Source organism: Maniola jurtina, chromosome 5 (assembly GCF_905333055.1).
Source record: "Maniola jurtina chromosome 5, ilManJurt1.1, whole genome shotgun sequence".
In the NCBI taxonomy this organism is placed as follows: Eukaryota; Metazoa; Arthropoda; class Insecta; order Lepidoptera; family Nymphalidae; genus Maniola; species Maniola jurtina.
This window is the reverse complement of record NC_060033.1, coordinates 7,658,576-7,679,691: the sequence shown is the minus strand read 5'-3', so window position 1 is coordinate 7,679,691 and position 21,116 is coordinate 7,658,576. Positions and strand designations below refer to the sequence as shown.

The 21,116-nt window shown below is 35.3% G+C and overlaps 2 protein-coding genes across 2 annotated transcripts; both read left to right on the top strand.

Annotated features, from left to right (window-relative positions):
• Window positions 1–5,293: 5,293 nt before the first annotated feature.
• On the top strand, window positions 5,294–7,800 carry LOC123865787. The gene is made up of 2 exons (XM_045907020.1): window positions 5,294–7,192; window positions 7,789–7,800. The coding sequence occupies exons 1-2, from the start codon at window positions 5,294–5,296 to the stop codon at window positions 7,798–7,800; spliced, it is 1,911 nt and encodes a 636-aa protein (XP_045762976.1).
• An 8,325-nt stretch (window positions 7,801–16,125) lies between these two features.
• On the top strand, window positions 16,126–19,521 carry LOC123865574 (ELAV-like protein 4). The gene has a single exon (XM_045906680.1). It carries the CDS (start codon window positions 16,565–16,567, stop codon window positions 17,624–17,626), a length of 1,062 nt encoding a protein of 353 aa, XP_045762636.1. The 5' UTR covers window positions 16,126–16,564; the 3' UTR covers window positions 17,627–19,521.
• The last annotated feature ends 1,595 nt before the right edge of the window (window positions 19,522–21,116 follow it).

Sequence of the window (21,116 nt, the reverse complement as noted above, 5' to 3'; positions counted from 1 at the left end):
AAAAGGCTGGAAGGGTAAAACCGCGTCCCCTACGCTGCGAGGGGAGATAAAAGACACCGCGCGTACCTAAACTAATTATAACTGCGCGTACGAATTCGGACATGCGCTGAGTATGTGGAAAGGGTTTAATTCTATTTAATGTTTTTATTTCAGACATATTACAATCTACTTAGATGTGTTAGTTACACTATTTTACTTAAGCCTATATTAAGTACTTATTCCTAGTTCAAAATGCTAGTAACGATCATAAGTCATAACTTAAATTTTTATGAGGTCCATCTTTATGTGGTTTATTTTATTTTATTTAAAAAAAAAACTTTTATTTAATTAAACTTTTACAAGCTTTTGAATCGTCAAAATAATCTACCACTGATACAAGTTCAACTGATACAAGATACAAGTTCGCTCTTTACTGCAAACTCACCTGGGTGTAAGTGATGATGCAGTCTAAGATGAAAACGGCCTAACCTGGAAGAGGTATGACAGTTTTTATTAAACCCATACGCTTTTGGTTTCTACACGGCATCGTACCGGACCACTAAATCCCTAGGCGGCACGGCTTTGTCATTAGGGTGGTAATTAGCCACGGCCGAACCCTCCCACCAGACCCAGATCAGAGAAAATTTTGAAATTATAAAATTCCAAAGTTCTCCTGCCGTGTATCGAACCCGCGACCTCCCACTAATCAGACCACAACGCTGTGACACTGCGCCTAGGAGGTCGTCAAAAGTCCATCTCTAACTTAGCTAGCCGATCGTGATATAAAATCCGCACATGTTTGGCGCGTGCTTCGACTGGGGAAATGCCACAGAGTAAGTCTATAGTAGGTCTATCTAATGAATTATGAAGTCAGATAGTATTTTTACCCGATTACGGAAGGGTACGATGTTTGGCACTAATATATTATGTGTGTTTGTTTGTCTATCGGTTCAACGGTTCCCTCGTAGTTACCCTACTAGCTATTGTTAGCTATTTGTCTTTGCGTTCTGACTGTGATAGGCGATAATGATGTCACGACAATCCAATATGGCGAATATGATAAACAAAAATGACAAGAATAATATAGACTTAGCTAATTAACTGGTCGGTCCAATTATCTCAAGTTTATTTTTTCTGTCTCAATATGCATATTAAATAATATTTCGAGAAATCACATAATATGCTTTACTACCTAATACATAAAAATATAATTCACTAAGTATAGCATTAAAATACAAATAAACAGTACATATTATATGGTGGCGCATTTATAAAGTGAAGCAGTTGGGTTATGAACTTTATCTGTTTTGAGTTTGTTACTTTATCCCTGTTTTCGAAAAATTTATTAGCTATGATCACTGGTAGATATAACAAAAACTAAACATTAAAGTTCACAAACACGTGCTTTTCTTGGGAACATAGAATTTCGTCAAGTCTATCATTTTGAGGAGGAATGCAGTGCGCCTTGTGCGCCATTTTATTCTTGAAATTGAAAAACTAGCTGATGCTAGTTTCACCATATGAGCTTAATATGAGGTAATTATTTCGAAATTACAGACAGACACTCCAATTTTATTTTATTAGTATATAGATATACATTCCGATTATGTAGTTTACCTATATGTATATTAGGTACCTATGTGCCTACTTAATATAATAATAATGTTATTAATTATTATTATATTTGGCTTAGTTTTATAATTTTATTAACCTACCTAAAAGTAGTCTGTCGATGAACTAAATACAATAAAGACAAAATAACATGGTTGCATGCTCTGTGTCTCCATGCAAATGGGGACACGAAATATTAATGGCCTGTTGAATAATTCCTTGCATAAAAACGTAATATTATGAGTGCGGTGCGTGACTATTGCCGAACGAACGGCTTAGGTTTGATTCCCGTGCGATATCGAACTTCGGAACAGCTGACCGGTAGTTTTTAGGGTTCAGTACCTACCCAAAAGAAAAACGGAACCAGCTAGGATTACTATGTTGTTTGTCTGTCTATCTGTCTATCTATCCGTCTGTCGTGTCTGTCAAGAAAACCCGTAAAGGGTACTTCCCGTTGACCTAGAATCATGGAATATGGCAGGTAGGTAGGTCTTATAGCACAAGTAAAGGAAACAATCCGATAACCGTGTATTTGTGATTATGATTACCACCACAAAGTAAGATAGCTATACCAAGTGAGGTATCATAATATGAAAGGGCTTTACCTGTACATTCTAAAACAGGTTATTATTTATTTTTATACATAATCGTTTTTGATTTATCGTGCGAAAACTCAAAAAAAATACATGAATACGGAACCCTCGGTGCGCAAGTCTGACTCGCACTTGACCGGTTTTTTGTTTGTTACTCTTTCATTATTTTGCGTTTTAGTAGGTAATTATTTTAACGATATAAATATACACTAAACACTAAATAATACACTAAACTAGTAATTAGTTGCTTCCGTCAAAGGCGAACTTTGCTAGTTCCGAATGAGGGGCCGCATGCCATATCGCAGGCTGCACACTGTACGGTACATACTTTGCATATTCTATAATAAGGGGACTACATTGTTTATATCTTCGAATGAAGCGACTCATATAATAACGATCGAACTTCACTTCAAGAAGTTCGTTTGATCATCTATAGGAATGAGAAGAGGCCTATGTCTAACAGTGGATGCGGCATAATATTTGCTAAAACGATACCTAAGTACATGACAAAACAAACAAAACTTAGCTAATCATATTAGGCTCCATCATTACTTGCTAGCAGGTCTGATTGCAGTCAAGCCAGCCAAGCGCTAGTCTATATATTAAAAAAAAAACATTAAGAAATGATTTCCAGTAGTTCGGTCAAAAAATATACTGAAATAGTTAGACAATAAAAATCCCAGTAGTTCTGTGCAGGGATGTGCTTTTTTATTCACAGAACTTGTGAATAAAACCCTCAGTAGACAGTAAGTAGTTCTGTCAACAGAACTAAGTCTGGGAATAAACGATTCTCTCTTATTACAGTTGTAGTAAAATACCAACACAATCACGATTCACAAATTCTAGTAGGCAGGTAGGTATATCTACAGTGATTCTATTCGGCCTACAAACAACGATCGCCTGAGTCATTGACCTCCGCGAGGGGGTGAAAACCACCCTGATTGTGTTTGTGCATGTTTCCATACTTAGAGTCACGTGTGTACATAGTATTTTTTCACTTCTTTCCTCGTTTACAAAAGAAATAGGTAGGAAAAAGGTACGGTACAACGGGCGGTAGAAGTGCACCAGGCACCCTGGGTGAAATTGCTTACGGTGACGTGCGGTTGTCGAACACGGTGGGTAAGGGTGGATAGTTTTGTTTCGCTCTCAATGTGGCCTGTGCTTTACGTAATCCCATACAAATGATAAAAGCAAAAATCTCACTGTGCTCTAGCCATTTTGAGTCACCACTCACCAGTCATCAACTAAACACAAACGTTTGTTTTCAAATTAAATTTCGAATGTTTCTTGAAAACATTTTCAAATAGAATTTTGAATGTTTTGGAAAATATTTGTTCTGATTGGTCGGTGACTCAAAATGGTTAACGCCTACTGAGAGTTTTGCCTCTATTTGATAGCGTTACAGAGAGAGCCTTACTAACTTCTTTCCGTAGATAGGATATAGGCACCTACCTTCCTAGCATGGTTTTGGAACTCTACACCTCACGCGTCTTCTGACACGCACATGGCCAGTTTTATTCATTAAATATTTAGAGAATACATTTTTAATCAATGGAAACATGCTCCCGACAGTGGCTGAAAAAGCCACTGGCTACCCTAATAAACACATTTGCAGCCGAAATTCAACCTTATTATCGCGTAACAAATCCTATTTCACCTCACCATAAAGAAAAGCTTCCATTAAATAAAACATTAGTTCGCAACAATAGAGATTGAACGTTGCTACAAAGACATTAAGTTTATTTCACCTTGCATCCAAATAAAATGTCTTGTACATAGAAGTTGTCGGAAAATGAACTGAAGTGGTAACGAAATTAGAATTAAATTTGTAGGTTACAGATTTTTATGTAACAAAATTAGTAGTAGATAGCAAATTAGGAGTAGGGACTCACCAAATGGGAAGAAAATGTTAGGTATTCATTCTACAATGACGTTTTTTTTTAATAAAAAAATGTTTCCTGTATTGGTTTGGCAGTGGTTTTTACTATCTAGTACCGTAGAGTCTCCTAACTTCAACTTATATGCCTAACATCGGCTAAAATTTAAAAAATTCAATATTTTTTTTCCTTTTATGGAAACACTAATTGTAGTGATTTGGGAAGTATACATATTTAGTCATGGCAACATTGCAATGTCATTTGTCAAAATATTGGTGGCCATTTTGTCACAATCGTGAGTAACTTCGGATCACGCACACGCTTCTTTTTTACCGACCCCGAAAATTTGTGTCATTACTCAATACTGCTTGGAGGTAAGTTTTTTAAATCTTTACTACAGTTTACTCATATAATCCATTACCAAAATTAAAAAAATCATTCAGATATGTTCGTTAACTACAGAAATATTAGGGCAGACAATGTTAGGATACAATCTGTAATGTGATGTTTTTCTAACTTCGTCTGCCCTTAGGGTTGTCAAAATTAGAATAAGAACTTTTTTTTTTTATACTATACTTATATGAAAAAGTACCTGGTCTGTATTTTTTCTTACTCTATACCTATTTAAAACTGTTATGTATCTGAATAATTACCAAAATGTATTTCCTACATAACAAAATGTAAAGTAAGTTGATAAAAGAGTTGATTTCTGGCGCATTTAAGGTGTTTTAAATTAATGTTTGATAATAAAAGGTTTCTTTAAATATAAAGTTACTAGGTTTTTCCTGCGGCGCTGCCTGCGTGAATGTTATTTTTTTTTATTGATTCCGCATGAACCATGGCTTTTTCACGATAAAAAGTAGCCTGTGTTAAGTCAGGGTATTAAGTCAGGGTATAATTTATTTCCATTTCTAATTTCAGCCAAAAAGGATAAACAGTTGAGACTTGTGATGTAGGAGAACTTCTGAACGAGTATATTTTATCCTGAAATCCACGGTTTCCGCCGGATTTATGATAAACCAAAATTCACGCGAGCGAAGCCGCGGGCAAAACCTAGAAATTTTATAAGAAAAAACTTTTATTAACAGACATGCGCCAACTAAAAGTGCTAGAAATGAACTCACTTTTTATATTTGAAGAAAATTAACAATTACAAAATATACCACTATAAATTTATATTTGCAATAGTCGATTATTTTAATTTTATTTACAGGTAATCCAAAAACTCTAGACATGAATCGAGAATTCGTAAAAAAGAAAAAACGATCATATACAGTTGCTCACAGCCAAGACATGTTGGATTTAGCATTAGAATGCCTAAGAAAAAGACAGATGTCTTCTTACGAAGCTCAGAAACGTTTTGGTATACCAAGAAGTACTTTGCTAGATAAGTTGAAGAAAAAACACGAAAAGGCTGTTGGATGCCCCACAAGATTGACTACACAAGAAGAAAATCAGCTCATTAAAGCTCTTGTTGCTGCAGCAGATTATGGCTGTCCACTGACATTATTGGACCTAAGACTGATGGTCCATAATTATCTGGAAAAAAATAATAGGGACATCTTTAATGGGAAATTACCCGGACCGAAATGGGCTTACGGTTTCCTAAAACGTCACCGTCACCAGTTGTCACTACGGGTGACAGCAAACATAAAAAAAACTAGAGCAGAAAAGTCCTGTGAAGAACTGCGTGAATATTTTGACAACCTTAAAGAAACTCTAGAACAAATACCAAAAGAGAATGTTCTTAACTATGACGAGACGAATCTTTCTGATAATCCAGGAAAAGCAAAATGTATTGTTAAAAGAGGAGCCAAATATCCAGAGCGTATAAAGAACCATACAAAAGGTTGCATATCTATAATGTACGCAGCAACTGCCGATGGAAGTATACTACCAGAATATGTAGTATATAAAGCAAATAAAGTATGGACCCAGTGGGTGTTAGGAGGACCTCCTCAAACGCGCTACAGCTGTTCCAAGTCTGGGTGGTTTGACAGCACCCTGTTTGAAAATTGGTTCTCTACAATAATAGTGCCTTGGGCAAGAAAGCTTTCAGGACCCAAAGTTATTATAGGGGATAATTTACAGTCCCATATTAATCCCACTATTGTAAGTCTGTGTGAGCAACATAACATTCGTTTTGTGCTGTTGCCAACAAATTCTACCCACATAACGCAACCGTTGGACGTATGTGTCTATGCCCCTCTTAAGAAACTATGGCGTAACATATTACTCAAATACAAAATGCAATATCCCTCTGATAATGGATTAAACAAATGTCATTTTCCATTATTACTAAAACAATTAAGAGAAGAATTGTTACAAAGAAAAGAAAATGTTATCAGTGCTTTTGCTTCTACTGGGATTTATCCATTTAAGCCGGAACAAGTCCTTAAAAAACTGCCTGATTATAAGGAAGCTGTGGATTATGGCGTTGATCAAGCTCTTATTGACTACTTAAAAGAAGTGAGATTACCAGCTAGCAAACCGCAAGAAAAAAAAGGCCGGAACAAGAAAATAAATATAGAACCCGGTAAATCTATTTCCTCTGAAGATTTTGCGTTTACTGTAAATCTCGACTTTGAAGTGACTACTGCAAAGCGAAAGAAAAGATCTTCAGTTTGTATTGAAGATATGCCCGCATCGAAGACTTCAGAGCCGATATCGCCAGAAAAAAGAGTACTGATTACATCGAATGTTTTGCTCACAACTGATAATACAAGGGTTCAAAATCAATGGAGCGCACAGAAAACGTCATTGCAAACTGCTTATTTTACGCCACAGAAATCGTGCACTGTTAACGATGATGATGAAGATATGCCAAAGATGAAGCCAAAAAAAGTTATAACACCGGTAAAGAATCGTCTGTTCGTTGAAGGAAGTTCTGATGAAGAAGAAGATAACTACACAGTTCATGACAGTAGCAGTTCATGTGGATCAAACTTTATTGAAGATGACAAAGAGAACAGCGATGGTGAACAGAAAACAGAATACATCGAAATAGATAATAATATTATAGATGAAAAAAAAATTGATGAAAACTCTTACCTTTTAGTAAAGTTTAATGTACAGAAGGGAGATAAATACTATGTTGGAAAAGTACTAAATATTGATTTTAATAGTTTTAAGGTAAAGTTTTTACGTTACAAAGGTGCTGGAAAATTTGCATGGCCGATTAATGATGACATATGTACAATTTTTGAAACGGATATTGAAAAAGTTCTATCCAACCCAGTAATAGAAAGAAGGGGTATTTTAACATTTAACATGTCCAATCTAAAAAACTACAATATTTTTTAAAAGGGTTTGAAAACCTTCTCACTTGTCCGCCAATCTGATTGATTGATTTCGACAGCAAGAATTTTACAAATAAAAATAATAAATCAATCTGCAAGAGCGTTACATTTCCGAAAAAAAGTTTAAGGTTTTATAATTGAATAATATGTATGTAAAGAAAATACATTCCCATTTTCTTAGTAATCTTTGAATTTGAATTTTACCGCGCTCCATAATAAGACTGTCATTTGTCAGCGAGTTGTATCTTGTCTGTGTTTTGGAAGTTACAAAGCATTTGACAAGATTGGAGGTTATAACGAATAGAAGTATTCTGTGGTGACAACATGAGAGGACTGACGTGAAAAGATTAAATTGAAACAGTAAAAATTCTTTAATAAGCAATTAACTTAGTGAAAATATAAACTTTAATGTCGTTTCTCTTAATTCAGAGCAACACATGATTGTTTTAATTGGCTGATCCTTAAAAATACCTTATAAAACGACATTTTTGTTTGTAAAAGTCAATTGAAAATGGAGAAACTACGTTTTGAATTTACACTATTGCCTGGAAGTGATGGAAAATCAAACATTACTTCTATAACCTCAATAGCTACGAGTGATAGTAAAGTGTATGCAATACCGGAAGATTTACAGTCAGCCAGTCTTCATAAGGAAATTGTGAAAACACCTGCTTATACTAAAGTAAAAAACAGTTTAAAAAAAAGGTACCAGGTAAGAAGAATATGGATAACATTGACAAAAGACCTTGAAAAGACCTACATGGATGAGGATGGTAATTTACAATTTGGGGATCAATTTCTTGAAGAAATCAACCAAGAAAAACTTGCTACTCAGAAAACAGAAACAGGTACGTTAGAAAGATTGTTTGAAAAACTAGTAGAAAGTTCACAGGCGAGTAAAAGCCTAAAACATATAGCAGAAAAGTTTGTGATCGATAAATTCACAAGCAAACATTCCAATGCGAACCAATGGATGGAATTATTTGAAAAAGAATGCATGCGGTTTGATATAACAACAGATGAAAAAAAAATAGAAATACTCCGATTGTTTTTGGATAAAAGTTGCGTAGATTGGTATAGTTCAATGATCATAAAATTAACCATGAACTCTGAATGGTTGACATGGAAAAACAAATTCTGTGAGACATTCGCAAACAAGGGATGGAACCCAGTCACATACGCATTATTATTTAAATACAAAGAAGGTTCATTATTGGATTACGCTATGAGGAAAGAGAAACTTTTACTAGAAATGAGAAGAACAATCGATACAGGTACTTTGGTGGATCTTATTGCAGCTGGTTTACCAGAATTTATTCTTAATAAGATCGATAGGGAAGTATTGCAAGACACAGTTGATCTGTTCAATGAAGTAAGCAAGTATGAACATATGGTAAATAAAAGGGTTTTTTTGAATAAGAAAAGATATGGAAATTCCAAAATTAATGCTAAAAATGAAGATAAATACCCATGCAAGATTTGTGAACAATTAAATAAAGGCACTCGGTACCACGCTGAAACTTCTTGTTGGTTTAGAACAAAAGAGGATGATAAGTTAAAGAAAAATGTAATCAAACATGTAAACAATTCAGTGATCGAAGCTGAATTAAATGAAACTGATCAAAAAAACGATTAGTAACACCATTAATAAATGTCAAACTACTAATAAATGATAAATTACAAATTTATGGAGTTTACGATTCGGGTTCAAATGTTTCTTTGATTAATTCAAGATTGCTGAAACTTAAAGGAAAAGGAAACAATTTGAATAAAGCTAATTTAGTAACAATTAATGGTGTTAAAAAGACAACTGGTTTGACAAATTTGAAAATAAAAATTTTTGAATTAGAAAAAAATGTGGATGTATACATAATTGATGAACAAAACTTTAAGTATGATTTTTTGGTTGGATTAGACATGATAAAAATGTTTAAACTTATTCAAAATGAAGACTTGACAATAACACAGAAACAATGTTTGAGTGAAACAAAAAAAATGGAAGAAGTTTTAAAAAATACGCAAACAGACATTGGATTGGTAAATATACAATACAATAATAACATTTCAAGAGAATACAAAATAAATTTCAATGAACATGTTAAAGAAGAAGATTTTGAAATAAAGATAGATCACTTAAATCAGTATCAACAAAACAAAATAGATACACTGATTTGCAAATATAAATCAGTTTTTGCAAAAGATAAGTATGATGTTGGTACTGTTAAGGGATATGAAGCGAGAATAGATTTATTGGTAGACAAATATTGCAGTAAGAGGCCCTATAGATGCACTATAGAAGATAAAAAAGAAATAGAGAACCAAATAGCAAAATTACTGGATCATAAACTTATAGAAGAATCATACAGTCCATTTGCGGCACCTGTTACATTGGCATTTAAAAAAGAGGATAACAGAAAATCCAGGCTATGCATAGACTTCAGAGACTTGAACAAGATAGTAGTGCCTCAAGCTCAACCATTTCCGTTAATTGAAGACCTGGTAATAAAAACTAGAAATTGCAAATTTTTTTCTACATTAGATATAAACTCAGCATTTTGGTCCATTCCTTTACGAATCGAAGATAGAAAAAAGACGGGATTCGTAACACAAGATGGCCACTTTCAGTGGACATGCCTACCATTCGGACTGAAAACATCGCCAGCAATTTTTCAGAGAATATTAAGTAACATATTGAGAAAATATAAACTTACGGATTTTACAGTTAATTTCATTGATGATATACTCATTTATTCTGAAACATTCGATGAGCACATTAATCATTTAACAATGTTGTTAGAGGCAATCAAAACAGAAGGTTTCAGGTTAAAATTTACCAAATGCACATTCGCATCGAACTCTGTCAAATACCTGGGCCACATCATACAGAATAATTCTGTAAAACCATTAAAAGATAACCTGATTTCTATAAAGGATTTTCCAGTTCCACGAACACAAAAAAATGTAAGACAATTTCTGGGCAAAATAAACTTTTACCATGAGTATATACAAAATAGGGCAATAATACTCGAACCATTGCATAATTTACTCAGGAAAAATCAAAAATTTTTTTGGTCAGACAAATGCCAGAAAGCATTTGACAAGATAAAAAGCTTGCTTTGCTCACAACCAGTTCTAGAAATATTTGACCAACATTTGCCAATCAACATTTACACTGATGCTTCTATAGAAGGTATTGGAGCAATTTTAAAGCAAACCCAGCCTAATGGAAAAGAGAAACCAGTTGCATACTTTTCAAAAAAACTAAATGAAGCCCAGAAGAAAAAGAAGGCAATATACTTAGAATGTTTAGCTATCAAGGAAGCACTGAGATACTGGCAGTACTGGCTAATAGGTAAATCATTTACAGTTTATTCAGATCACAAACCACTAGAAAACATGAATTTGAAATCTAGAACGGATGAAGAGCTGGGCGATTTAATGTATTATGTTTCCCAGTACGATTTTAAAATAAAATACGCTCCAGGAAAACAAAATTTGGAAGCAGACTGCTTAAGTAGGAACCCAGTGTTAGAGTCTGAAGAAAATACAGATGAACAATTGAAAGTTGTTAACTTGGTTAAACTTGAAGATATTTTAACAGATCAGAAAAACAATGAAGAAATACAAAACCAAAAAAGCAAGTTGATTGAAAAAAACATGGTCTACTTAAAAAAGAGGGGGAAAAAAGAAAAAATAATTCTATCAGAACAATTCAGCATTAAATTATTGGAAAATATACATAAAAACCTGTGCCATATTGGAATTGGACAAATGCAGAAAACAATTAGTCCACACTATGCTGCCAAAAATTTGATGAAAAACATTAAAAAAGTTTGTAGTAATTGTGAAATTTGTATTAAAAATAAATCAAGAGGACATGACAAATTTGGACTTATGTCTCATCTGGGCCCGGCCAAAAAGCCTTTCGAAATAATCTCTATAGACACAATTGGTGGCTTTGGGGGCTCAAGATCAACAAAGAAATATCTTCATCTCTTAGTAGATCACTTTACAAGATATGCATTTATTGTAACATCGAAAACGCAGACAGCAGACGATTTTGTAAAACTAGTCATGAACATATCAGAGGTGGAGGATATTGGCATGCTTCTCACCGACCAGTACCCAGGAATTAATTCGAAAGAATTCAAGAAATTCTTAAATGACAAGAGAATCCCAATGGTCTTCACTGCAGTAAATGCCCCATTCTCAAATGGCTTAAATGAAAGGCTCAATCAAACACTAGTGAATAAAATCAGATGTAAAATAAATGAAAAAGGGGAAAAGAGAGCATGGACAACAATAGCCCAAGAATGTGTAAATATATACAACAATACTATACATTCAGTCACTGGCTTTTCACCAAGATATCTTTTATATGGAACAGATGTCAATATTTTACCAAACGAATTAAAGCAAGAGATATCCAATAGTGATTGGATAGAGGACAGAAAAACAGCACTAGAAAACACAATAAAGTCACACAACTACAACAAAACACTATTTGATAGGAATCGGATACACCATGAATTTAATGTGGGAGACATGGTTTATGTGGAAAATGGAAACAAGCTAAACAGGAAGAAATTAGATGAACTAAAAATTGGACCTTATGAAATAATACAAAAATTATCAAACTCAATTTACAAAATTGATACAGGGCACAGAAAAACAGAATCGAACCTTTTCCATATTACAAAATTAATACCAGTCCCTACGTTAGATGTTTAAGGAATTGCTGTATTTGAGAGAAAATTTTAAATTTTCTCCACCGGGAGGGGAGATGTAAAGAAAATACATTCCCATTTTCTTAGTAATCTTTGAATTTGAATTTTACCGCGCTCCATAATAAGACTGTCATTTGTCAGCGAGTTGTATCTTGTCTGTGTTTTGGAAGTTACAAAGCATTTGACAAGATTGGAGGTTATAACGAATAGAAGTATTCTGTGGTGACAACATGAGAGGACTGACGTGAAAAGATTAAATTGAAACAGTAAAAATTCTTTAATAAGCAATTAACTTAGTGAAAATATAAACTTTAATGTCGTTTCTCTTAATTCAGAGCAACACATGATTGTTTTAATTGGCTGATCCTTAAAAATACCTTATATGTATGTATTTCGTTTTAATATTTAATTTTTATTTACGATACCTTTGTGGCATTGTGTTACCAAAGTTGCTTTGATCTCTATAAGAATAAATATTTTTTGTTTTGGTTATTTTGATTAGGTACTATAATTTAATATGTATTACATTTTAACATTTTTTTTACTTAAGATACCTTTGTGGCATCAAAAATTGTGTTACCAAAGTTGAATTGGTATCTATAAGAATAAGTTTTTTTTATTAGGTACTACGATTAAAGTGTTTAATTCATTCATCATATTTCATTTTTATTTACGATACCTTTGTGCCACCCCTGAATTTAAGAACGATTTTGGACAAAGTACGCCCTAACTTCGTCTACCTAAATAAAAGTATAAAATATATAAAATTAAGAGGCATTAAGATAGTGTATTTGGACTTTTGAATAATTTTATCTTATTTATATTTTTTTGATAAAATTGGCATTATGTTTAAAATAAATTTCCTATGCATAGATGAAGTTTGGAATTTCACCTTAACTTCGTCTATTTTTTTAGCGGTCATTAGCTTGCCTAAACTATAAACAGTAGGTACACTTTCACACACACATAAAAAGAACTATTACCATTGGACGATGTTTGTCAGACATAACAGATTTTTTTACATCCGATTGGCGGAAAATTTGAAAAAACGGTCAAAAGCAGACGAAGTTAGGGAACTCTACGGTATCTATAAAGGAACTGGGAAAGATTAAGAAATAATTATTTTTATATATATAAATAAACTTTAACAATCGTAAATTACTAAATTACGCTACATTAGGTAGGTAGGTACAAGAGGATTAAAAAAATCCTAAATCCCCACGGTATAGGAGTGCAGTACCCTGTACCATCAGTGTTGAAGAGTTGGGACATGGAGTTGAACTCTGAAGTCCCAACTCTTCAATGGAGTCGTTGTTTGGTAAGTATTTACAACATTAATTCACCATCAACAGGTCCTGAATATCCATAACTAAGGCGGCAGTAACCTTGCACCATCAGGATTAAGAAGTTAACTCCAAAAAAAAATTTGGAACCATCTCGTGAAATTCTTCTGTTAAGTAATTAAAAAACGCAAATCGGTCCAGAAACCTCGGAAAAATTGGTGCACATAGGTAGATACATGCAAAAAAACTGAGTTGAGTGCCTCATTCTTTTTTGGTAGTCGTCTAGAATGTAGGCACAGATTAAAAATAGGGATATTAAAGAAAAAAAGAAAAACTGTTTATTTTGTTTTGTTTGTATGTTACAATATTGTATGTATATTAAGTTTACAGGTCTTTGTAGGTATATGACTTGTAAGCTCTTACATCTTACATAGTATGAACGTCTTTATATCCTTCAGTTCATTGTATTCTCGAAAATATAGTCCGAAATTCGGACTGACTTTTACCTTCGCGCGTGTTCGCCATTCGGAGTCTGAGAGGGCTATAATAGTTCGTAGTCCTAGGTCAAGAAAATGAGTATACCTACCTAGAGACCTATCAAAATGTTAATATACTTACAAAAAGAACCACGCTACGAACCAAAGTTCGATAACTCTTGAACTATTGCCAACTCGAAGAATAAACTGTGAATTTGATCCTGCTATGCTGCCAAAATTATTTAAATAATTGTTTGAGAGAAATATAGTTTAATATGATTTACTTTTTATGGCACATGTTTAGTCTCAGAGGTACTTATGATATAAGAGTTTCGTTTAAAAATCTCTACTAATAATAGTAATAAGTAGGTAGGTACTAATACTGAATATAATTTATGAAAGAAAAGCTCACTGACTGACTGATCTATCAAAGCACAGCTCAAATTACAGGACGGGTCGGACTGAGGCATGCAGATAACAACCCCTTAGTGGGTAAAATAATGCACTAAGTAAATAATCCATAGGTACAAACTATAGTTTCTATACTTTCGTACCTTCTGAATTTTGTCACAAGCTTAAACAAATAATAAAAAACCGGCCAAGTGCGAGTCAGAGTCGCGCACCGAGGGTTCCGTAATCGGGTATTTTTCCGGACATTTTGCACGATAAATCAAAAACTATTATGCATAAAAATAAATAAAAATCTGTTTTAAAATTTACAAGTAAATCCCTTTTATATGATACCCCACTTGGTTGTCAAAATTGAAACACATTTTAATTTTTTTTTTAATGATGTTACCACAAATTCGCGGTTTTCAGATTTATTTATTTACTTGTGCTATAAGACCTACCTACCAGCCAAACATGATTGTAGGTCAACGGGAAGTACTTTATAGATTTTCTTGACAGACACGACGGACGGACAGACAGACAATAAAGTGATCCTATAAGAGTTCCGTTTTTCCTTCTGAGGTACGGAACCCTAAAAATTACGTTGATAAGGCAATCGTGTGTCTACTTTTTTGTCTAGGTACAGCTTACCGATCCAAGTATAAAGAATTGTGAAAGGGTACCTACTTCAAGTAGGTATGAGGAACTGTAAAGTCTATGAATTCTAGTCATGTTACAAAATATTATCTGGATAAGTCGGTATCTAGCTGGCTCTTCCAACATCAATGAAAGCAACCGACTTTGGAGATTTGGAGAAAAATAATAATTGGGCATCACTCCACTCCATTTCTTGCCTACTAATAACTTAATGTTAGTCGAACCTAAAAAATCATATCTTACTCAAATCGTATGAGAAAGACAATAGAAGCCCACGGCATAATATAATTGTTCCAAGAAAATCCCTATGATTATGTACCTATATATAATAGCTAGCGGTCAAGAGTTAGGAGCCTAATACCTACCTATTATAATAATGTGGTAAGTTTAAATACATGTATTAACTATTAAGTATCGTTAACTGCTAAGTATTGCGAGAAATTTGCTGTTAAATGGAGTTCCATCCTCCATTTCCGGTAATAAATTATCAGATCTTCACCGCATTAAATCGATTCAGATTTGATTTGACGAAGTTAAGGAGTTACATCGACTACACTGTTCATCCCGAAACCCGATGGAATGCTATTGGTTTTCAGGTTACATATCTAAATGTTATCTAATTCAGAATAGAACTGTCTACAAATATTCATAGTAGGCACACATATTTCATTGAAATCCTGCAGATAACGCACCCGTCCAAAATAATGTAAGAAATCGTCCAGTTCTAACTACTTAATTACAATAGTTACAGTTACAGTATATGTACTAATTAGTATACTACGAGCAAAGAATACCTACATGTTTAGGTTTTCAATTTTAAATCCGAACTTTATAAATTTTTTGCTTTGAGCCTTTTGACCTTTTACGTAAAAGCCGTCCAACTTTTCTCTTTAAGTAGGTAAGTAGGTACCACTACTGACCTTTATTAAAGCATTTATTTTTGTACTTATCTACGTAAACTCGTATCTATATTTAGTCTTTTTCTGTATTTCAGAAGACTGGAGTTTTAAAAAACTGTTCTTTCAAATGATAGAACCTGCCTTTTTGTTTCGGATTTGGCTCATACCGTGAGGATCAGGCTTCCGGAGGCACAATTGCATGAGAAAAACCAATTATTTAGAAAGTCTTTGTTGGGATCCTTTAGATTAGGAATATTATGATATAATAATTATGTTTTATTAAAAAAAATCACCAATATTCAATACCAATTTGTCCCTATAACATTAAAACGAAATTGGTATAGCCTTCGTGATAAATACCTACTCAGCAACACTCCAAGTCGCTCCAGAAATCTTTGAGGTCACATTTTATTACTGAAATATCAAGGAGCGAGCTTTTTAGGTCGCTCCAGGGACGGGAACAGCGGTTAATTTCTTTGCGCTACCTACATTTAAGGTCCAATTTCGCGCGAGGGCGTGGAGGTACCCAGTTTCGAGCTCGTTCCCGGGACAGGGATCGATGCCTTGTATCTGGTTTTTTCGGACACTATACCAACCGGGAGGGGTGAACGAACGGGGTTATGTAAGGAGGATCGATACAGCGGGACATGCGCGCACCCTTCCAGCAACCCTCGCATAATCGTTCGCGCGGGCCGCCGTTACGGACGTGCCGTGTTTTATTTTTACCGCGTTTTGTTTCCCTTTCGTTCTTTCCGTTTATGATTTAAGCCATCATGTCGAAGGGCGACGGTGAACAGCAAAATGGCTCCGGCGAGGAGTCCAAGACCAACCTCATCATCAACTACCTGCCGCAGAGCATGACACAAGAGGAGATTCGGAGCCTCTTCTCGAGTATCGGCGAAGTGGAGTCCTGCAAACTGATACGGAACAAAGGAGCGGCCTTCCCGGACGCTCTCAACCACGCACTGCACGGCGGCGGGCAGAGCCTAGGCTACGCCTTCGTCAACTACCACCGCCCGGAGGACGCGGAGAAGGCCATCGCCACGCTCAACGGCCTGCGCCTGCAGAACAAGACGATCAAGGTATCGTACGCCCGCCCGAGCAGTGAGGCCATCAAGGGAGCGAACTTGTACGTCTCCGGCCTACCCAAAACAATGACACAGACTGAGCTAGAGAGATTATTCAGCCCGTACGGGCGCATCATTACTTCGCGGATCCTCTGCGAAAACTCCGGAGGGCGGCCCTTCACTGGCGGGGAACAGGGGTTATCGAAAGGAGTAGGGTTTATCCGCTTCGATCAGCGAGTGGAAGCTGAACGTGCGATTCAGGAGTTGAACGGAACAGTGCCTAAGGGAGCCACGGAGCCCATCACAGTGAAGTTTGCCAACAATCCGAGCAACAATGGGAAGGCGCTGGCTCCGCTCGCGGCGTATCTGCCGGCTGCGCTGCGCTTCCCGGCTCCTCTGGGGAGATTTAGCTCAGGCAAGTCCCTTCTAGCTATCAACAAAGGTCTACAGCGCTACAGTCCGCTGGCCGGCGAGCTGCTGGGCGGCGTGCTGCCGGGCGCCGTGGGCTCGGAGTGGTGCATCTTCGTGTACAACCTCGCCCCGGAGACGGAGGAGAACGTCCTCTGGCAGCTGTTCGGGCCGTTCGGCGCCGTCCAAAGCGTGAAAGTGATTCGCGACCTGCAGACGAACAAGTGCAAAGGCTACGGCTTCATAACGATGACGAACTACGACGAGGCCGTCGTCGCGATCCAGTCGCTCAACGGCTACACGCTCGGGAACAGAGTTCTGCAGGTCAGTTTCAAGACAAACAAGATCAAGACGATCTAAATCGTCCCGGACACGGCCTAGCTGGACGCTAGGACGGCACAGCAGGCACGCACCCATACATACTCGTTAATACGGTGGAGGACATCGCCGCCCAGCCCCGCCGCGATGGACCTGATCGGACTGTGTCTTCCCGACTAGACGACCCGCACGCGGGATATTTTGTACATTAATTGTATATTTAATCGATTTGCTCATTGTACCTCTTTGTTCAGCGTTCGCCATTTCCTCGCAAGTGGGTTAAGTGTTACGGAAATCAAAATGGCGGCCCGTTGTACGCGCATGTCCGGGTGAAATGGCGACCGCCGACCGGGAGAGCGAGCGCGCAATAATATTATAAGACGAAGCATCTAATGCTCTCATCGACGACAACCATACATATTAAATAGTCAATAACATTATGACAATCGACTTCGCTTATGAAAGGTTGTGGTTATCGAGAAATAGTTTTCGATTATAAATAAAATAAATATTAGCAATAATAGCCTAATGCTATTCTCACATAGGCGATCATATCTTACTAAAGGCCGGCTCGGCTCAAATCGATAACGTTTGCCAAATACTTAATAGGTATATTGTCGCTGTATTCGTCTCAGTCGCTCACAGATAGCAAATATCTAGATAGTAGACCGGCCGAAGCCTCCGCCGCGAGGCTCGATCCAACTAAAATAGAGTTATTGTTAAAGATTGGAAAATATATATTATCTATACTTATATTTTAATCATATATTAATCTAATTAAGAATGAAAACTAATCAAAAACTGTGATAGGTTTTGATAAAATTTTAAAAATAAATCTTGAATGAAAGATCTCGGGGTGCGAACTGATTCGGCGTAGAGGGTGGTGTGCACTGGGCCGTTGTATGCCATCGCATACTATTATGCCGTTATGGAATTGCGTGGCCGTGTACGCCACCGAGGGCGAAGGTAGGTTAGTTTTTGAGAAACATTTTGAGGTGACTATAGAAATGAGATTACGCTTAGGGCGGTGTCACAAGGCACGCGCTATCAAAGGAAGATGGGAAAATCGATTCAGCTGGCTGGCGCGGGCGGGGCGCCCCGCGCGCCGCCCGCGCCAGAGCGAGACGGAAGTCGGCTCAAGCCGGTCACGTGGGTGACAAGAATGGTCCGTTCGCGGAACAATGGTGCATACTAGTCTAACGATATCGTTTCGTAAATAAATCGATGTCTAAACATATTATGATCGGTACCTGCTATATTAATAATGTATGGATGCGACCCTGCGTCTATTCGAAGTAGGCTTTAATTGTCTTAGTTTAAATGAAAATTTGTAAATAGAAAAAAAGTTGTTTAAAAATATATAAAATAGAGCTCTCGCGTCAGATTTGCCACCGAACACAAGTAATAACTTCAACCCGAAAAAACATCGAACTTGAATAGATATATTATCGTGCCGTCCTAACGACCCTACGATTTTTGTAAAAAAATATATACTTAATAATATATGTAAAAACAGTTTTGTAACATTTCAGATATTAATAAATAGGTACGCATTACTTACCAAAGATGAAGATTTAAATTTACAAGTATTTATATATTTATTATAAATGTAAAACGTGCAATAACTGATAGCCAGTAATTTAATAAAAATATATTAAACAAATGACTCGAAGAGGCGTTGGTAGACATAATGTCATGTGGGTTACTACATGTCAGCCGTTTGTTTACTATTTATTGTAAACTTTATTTAACCGAGCGAGCCACGATTTCGATTAATTTATATAATTAAAAAATTACAAAAAAAAACGCTTTATTTGATCCAGCTTCTAAAATGCTTAACATTCCATTTAGTGATAATATGTTTTATTATTAGGTGTATTGTATTAATTTAGATGAATTGTGAGTTACCTTCTCGAAACTGGACGTCATTCGGTCTTGAAAAAACAATCATTGAATTTATGATTTTATAGCAAGTTTTAAAAGACAATTATAGACAGAATGACGTGTGGGATCTTTAAGTAAATATTTGATTTATTTATTATTATGATTATAATAAAGGTATATACGGTTAAAAAAAAACTGTATGAGTGGGAGTGTGATGCACAAGTTTTGCAAACTAATTAATAATATTCTATTGTAGTCGTCTCTTAGGTTAAAAATAGTTGTTGTGTTTTGTGTTGTTTCGACTCAGCATCTAAGTATTCTAGTCAACCTTTCCGTGTGAGCGGAATATTATTTGATATTTGAAACTGAGTCGAATTAATGTTGACGAATATTGTAATCATAATTTTTCAACAATCTTTGTTCTTAGATTAACTCATTCATTTAGTGTATGTGCAATTAATTGTATTTTACGTCTATATTTATAGTAAGTGTGCATTTAACTTATTTAATATATTTTGTATTTTTAACTTCTTGAGGCAAAGAAAGGTGACCCAAATTGATTTATTTATTAGGGAAAATATATCGGGCGATTAATCGACATTAAGTATTTAAAAGTAAATTTATTTCAAAAACCATCCATGGGTATCGTTTCTTTGTAAAAGTTTTTACACTGCATTAATTCTTTAGTGTTATTTTCGCATTTTTGTGCAAAATTGTACGTTTGAATCGAAACAATAACACCAAAGTATTGTAATGAACTCATCGACTTTTTAGATAATAAATAATGTAAATGTGAAAACGCAAAATATTTTGGAGTGAAATGTTGGTTAGGATTTTGATAGGTGATGAAATAGTCACTTAGAGCTAATATTAGTAGAATGTTTTGTGTGTTTCCCTCTTCTTTCGGACATAATTAATAAAATATATTAAAGATAAATTAATAATAGTGCTCAATAGAGTAGAGGGCGTGAGCCTGTTTCTAGAATAAAGAGGAAAACTGGAAAAGCAATAATAAAATAAATTGTGAATTTTACACCATCGCAGTCAGGTAGGTATGCTACAATATAATTAACTTAATATTTTTATATGTACTTTAAATATACTGTAATTCATATCTTCATAGATGTAAGTGGACAGCTAACAAAACGTTCTACTAATAACTGTGATTGAGGCGTTTATGACTATCGACTACTTATATCGAAAATTTGGCGTAATTTAAAAAAATATAAAGGCTGTTGGAAAGCAATAAACAAAAAACACCATTTGAAACTTTAATAAGTTCTACATCCAGAAAGGTATAATAAAAGCAACGTTCTGAAATCGGTAGTCATTAATGCTTTGGAATCGCAATATACCTATCTACAAAACTATTGAGATAGTATTGTGGATGTTGAAATAAGTAAAGAGCCCCGACAAGTGACAACTGACAAGGGATAATCAGACCTATTATCAATAGCATAACTGCTACTTTTTGAATGGTGTTTTGATGCATTTTTTAAGAAATTTAAAAAATAATATTAAAAATAAACGTAATTATTGGCAATCCAGAAACAATACTCTAATACGCATAGGCTAATTGACATTGAGGCTGTGAAATTAGCAAAATAAAAATACACGTGACGAATGATCTTAATTAATAAAGTATGGT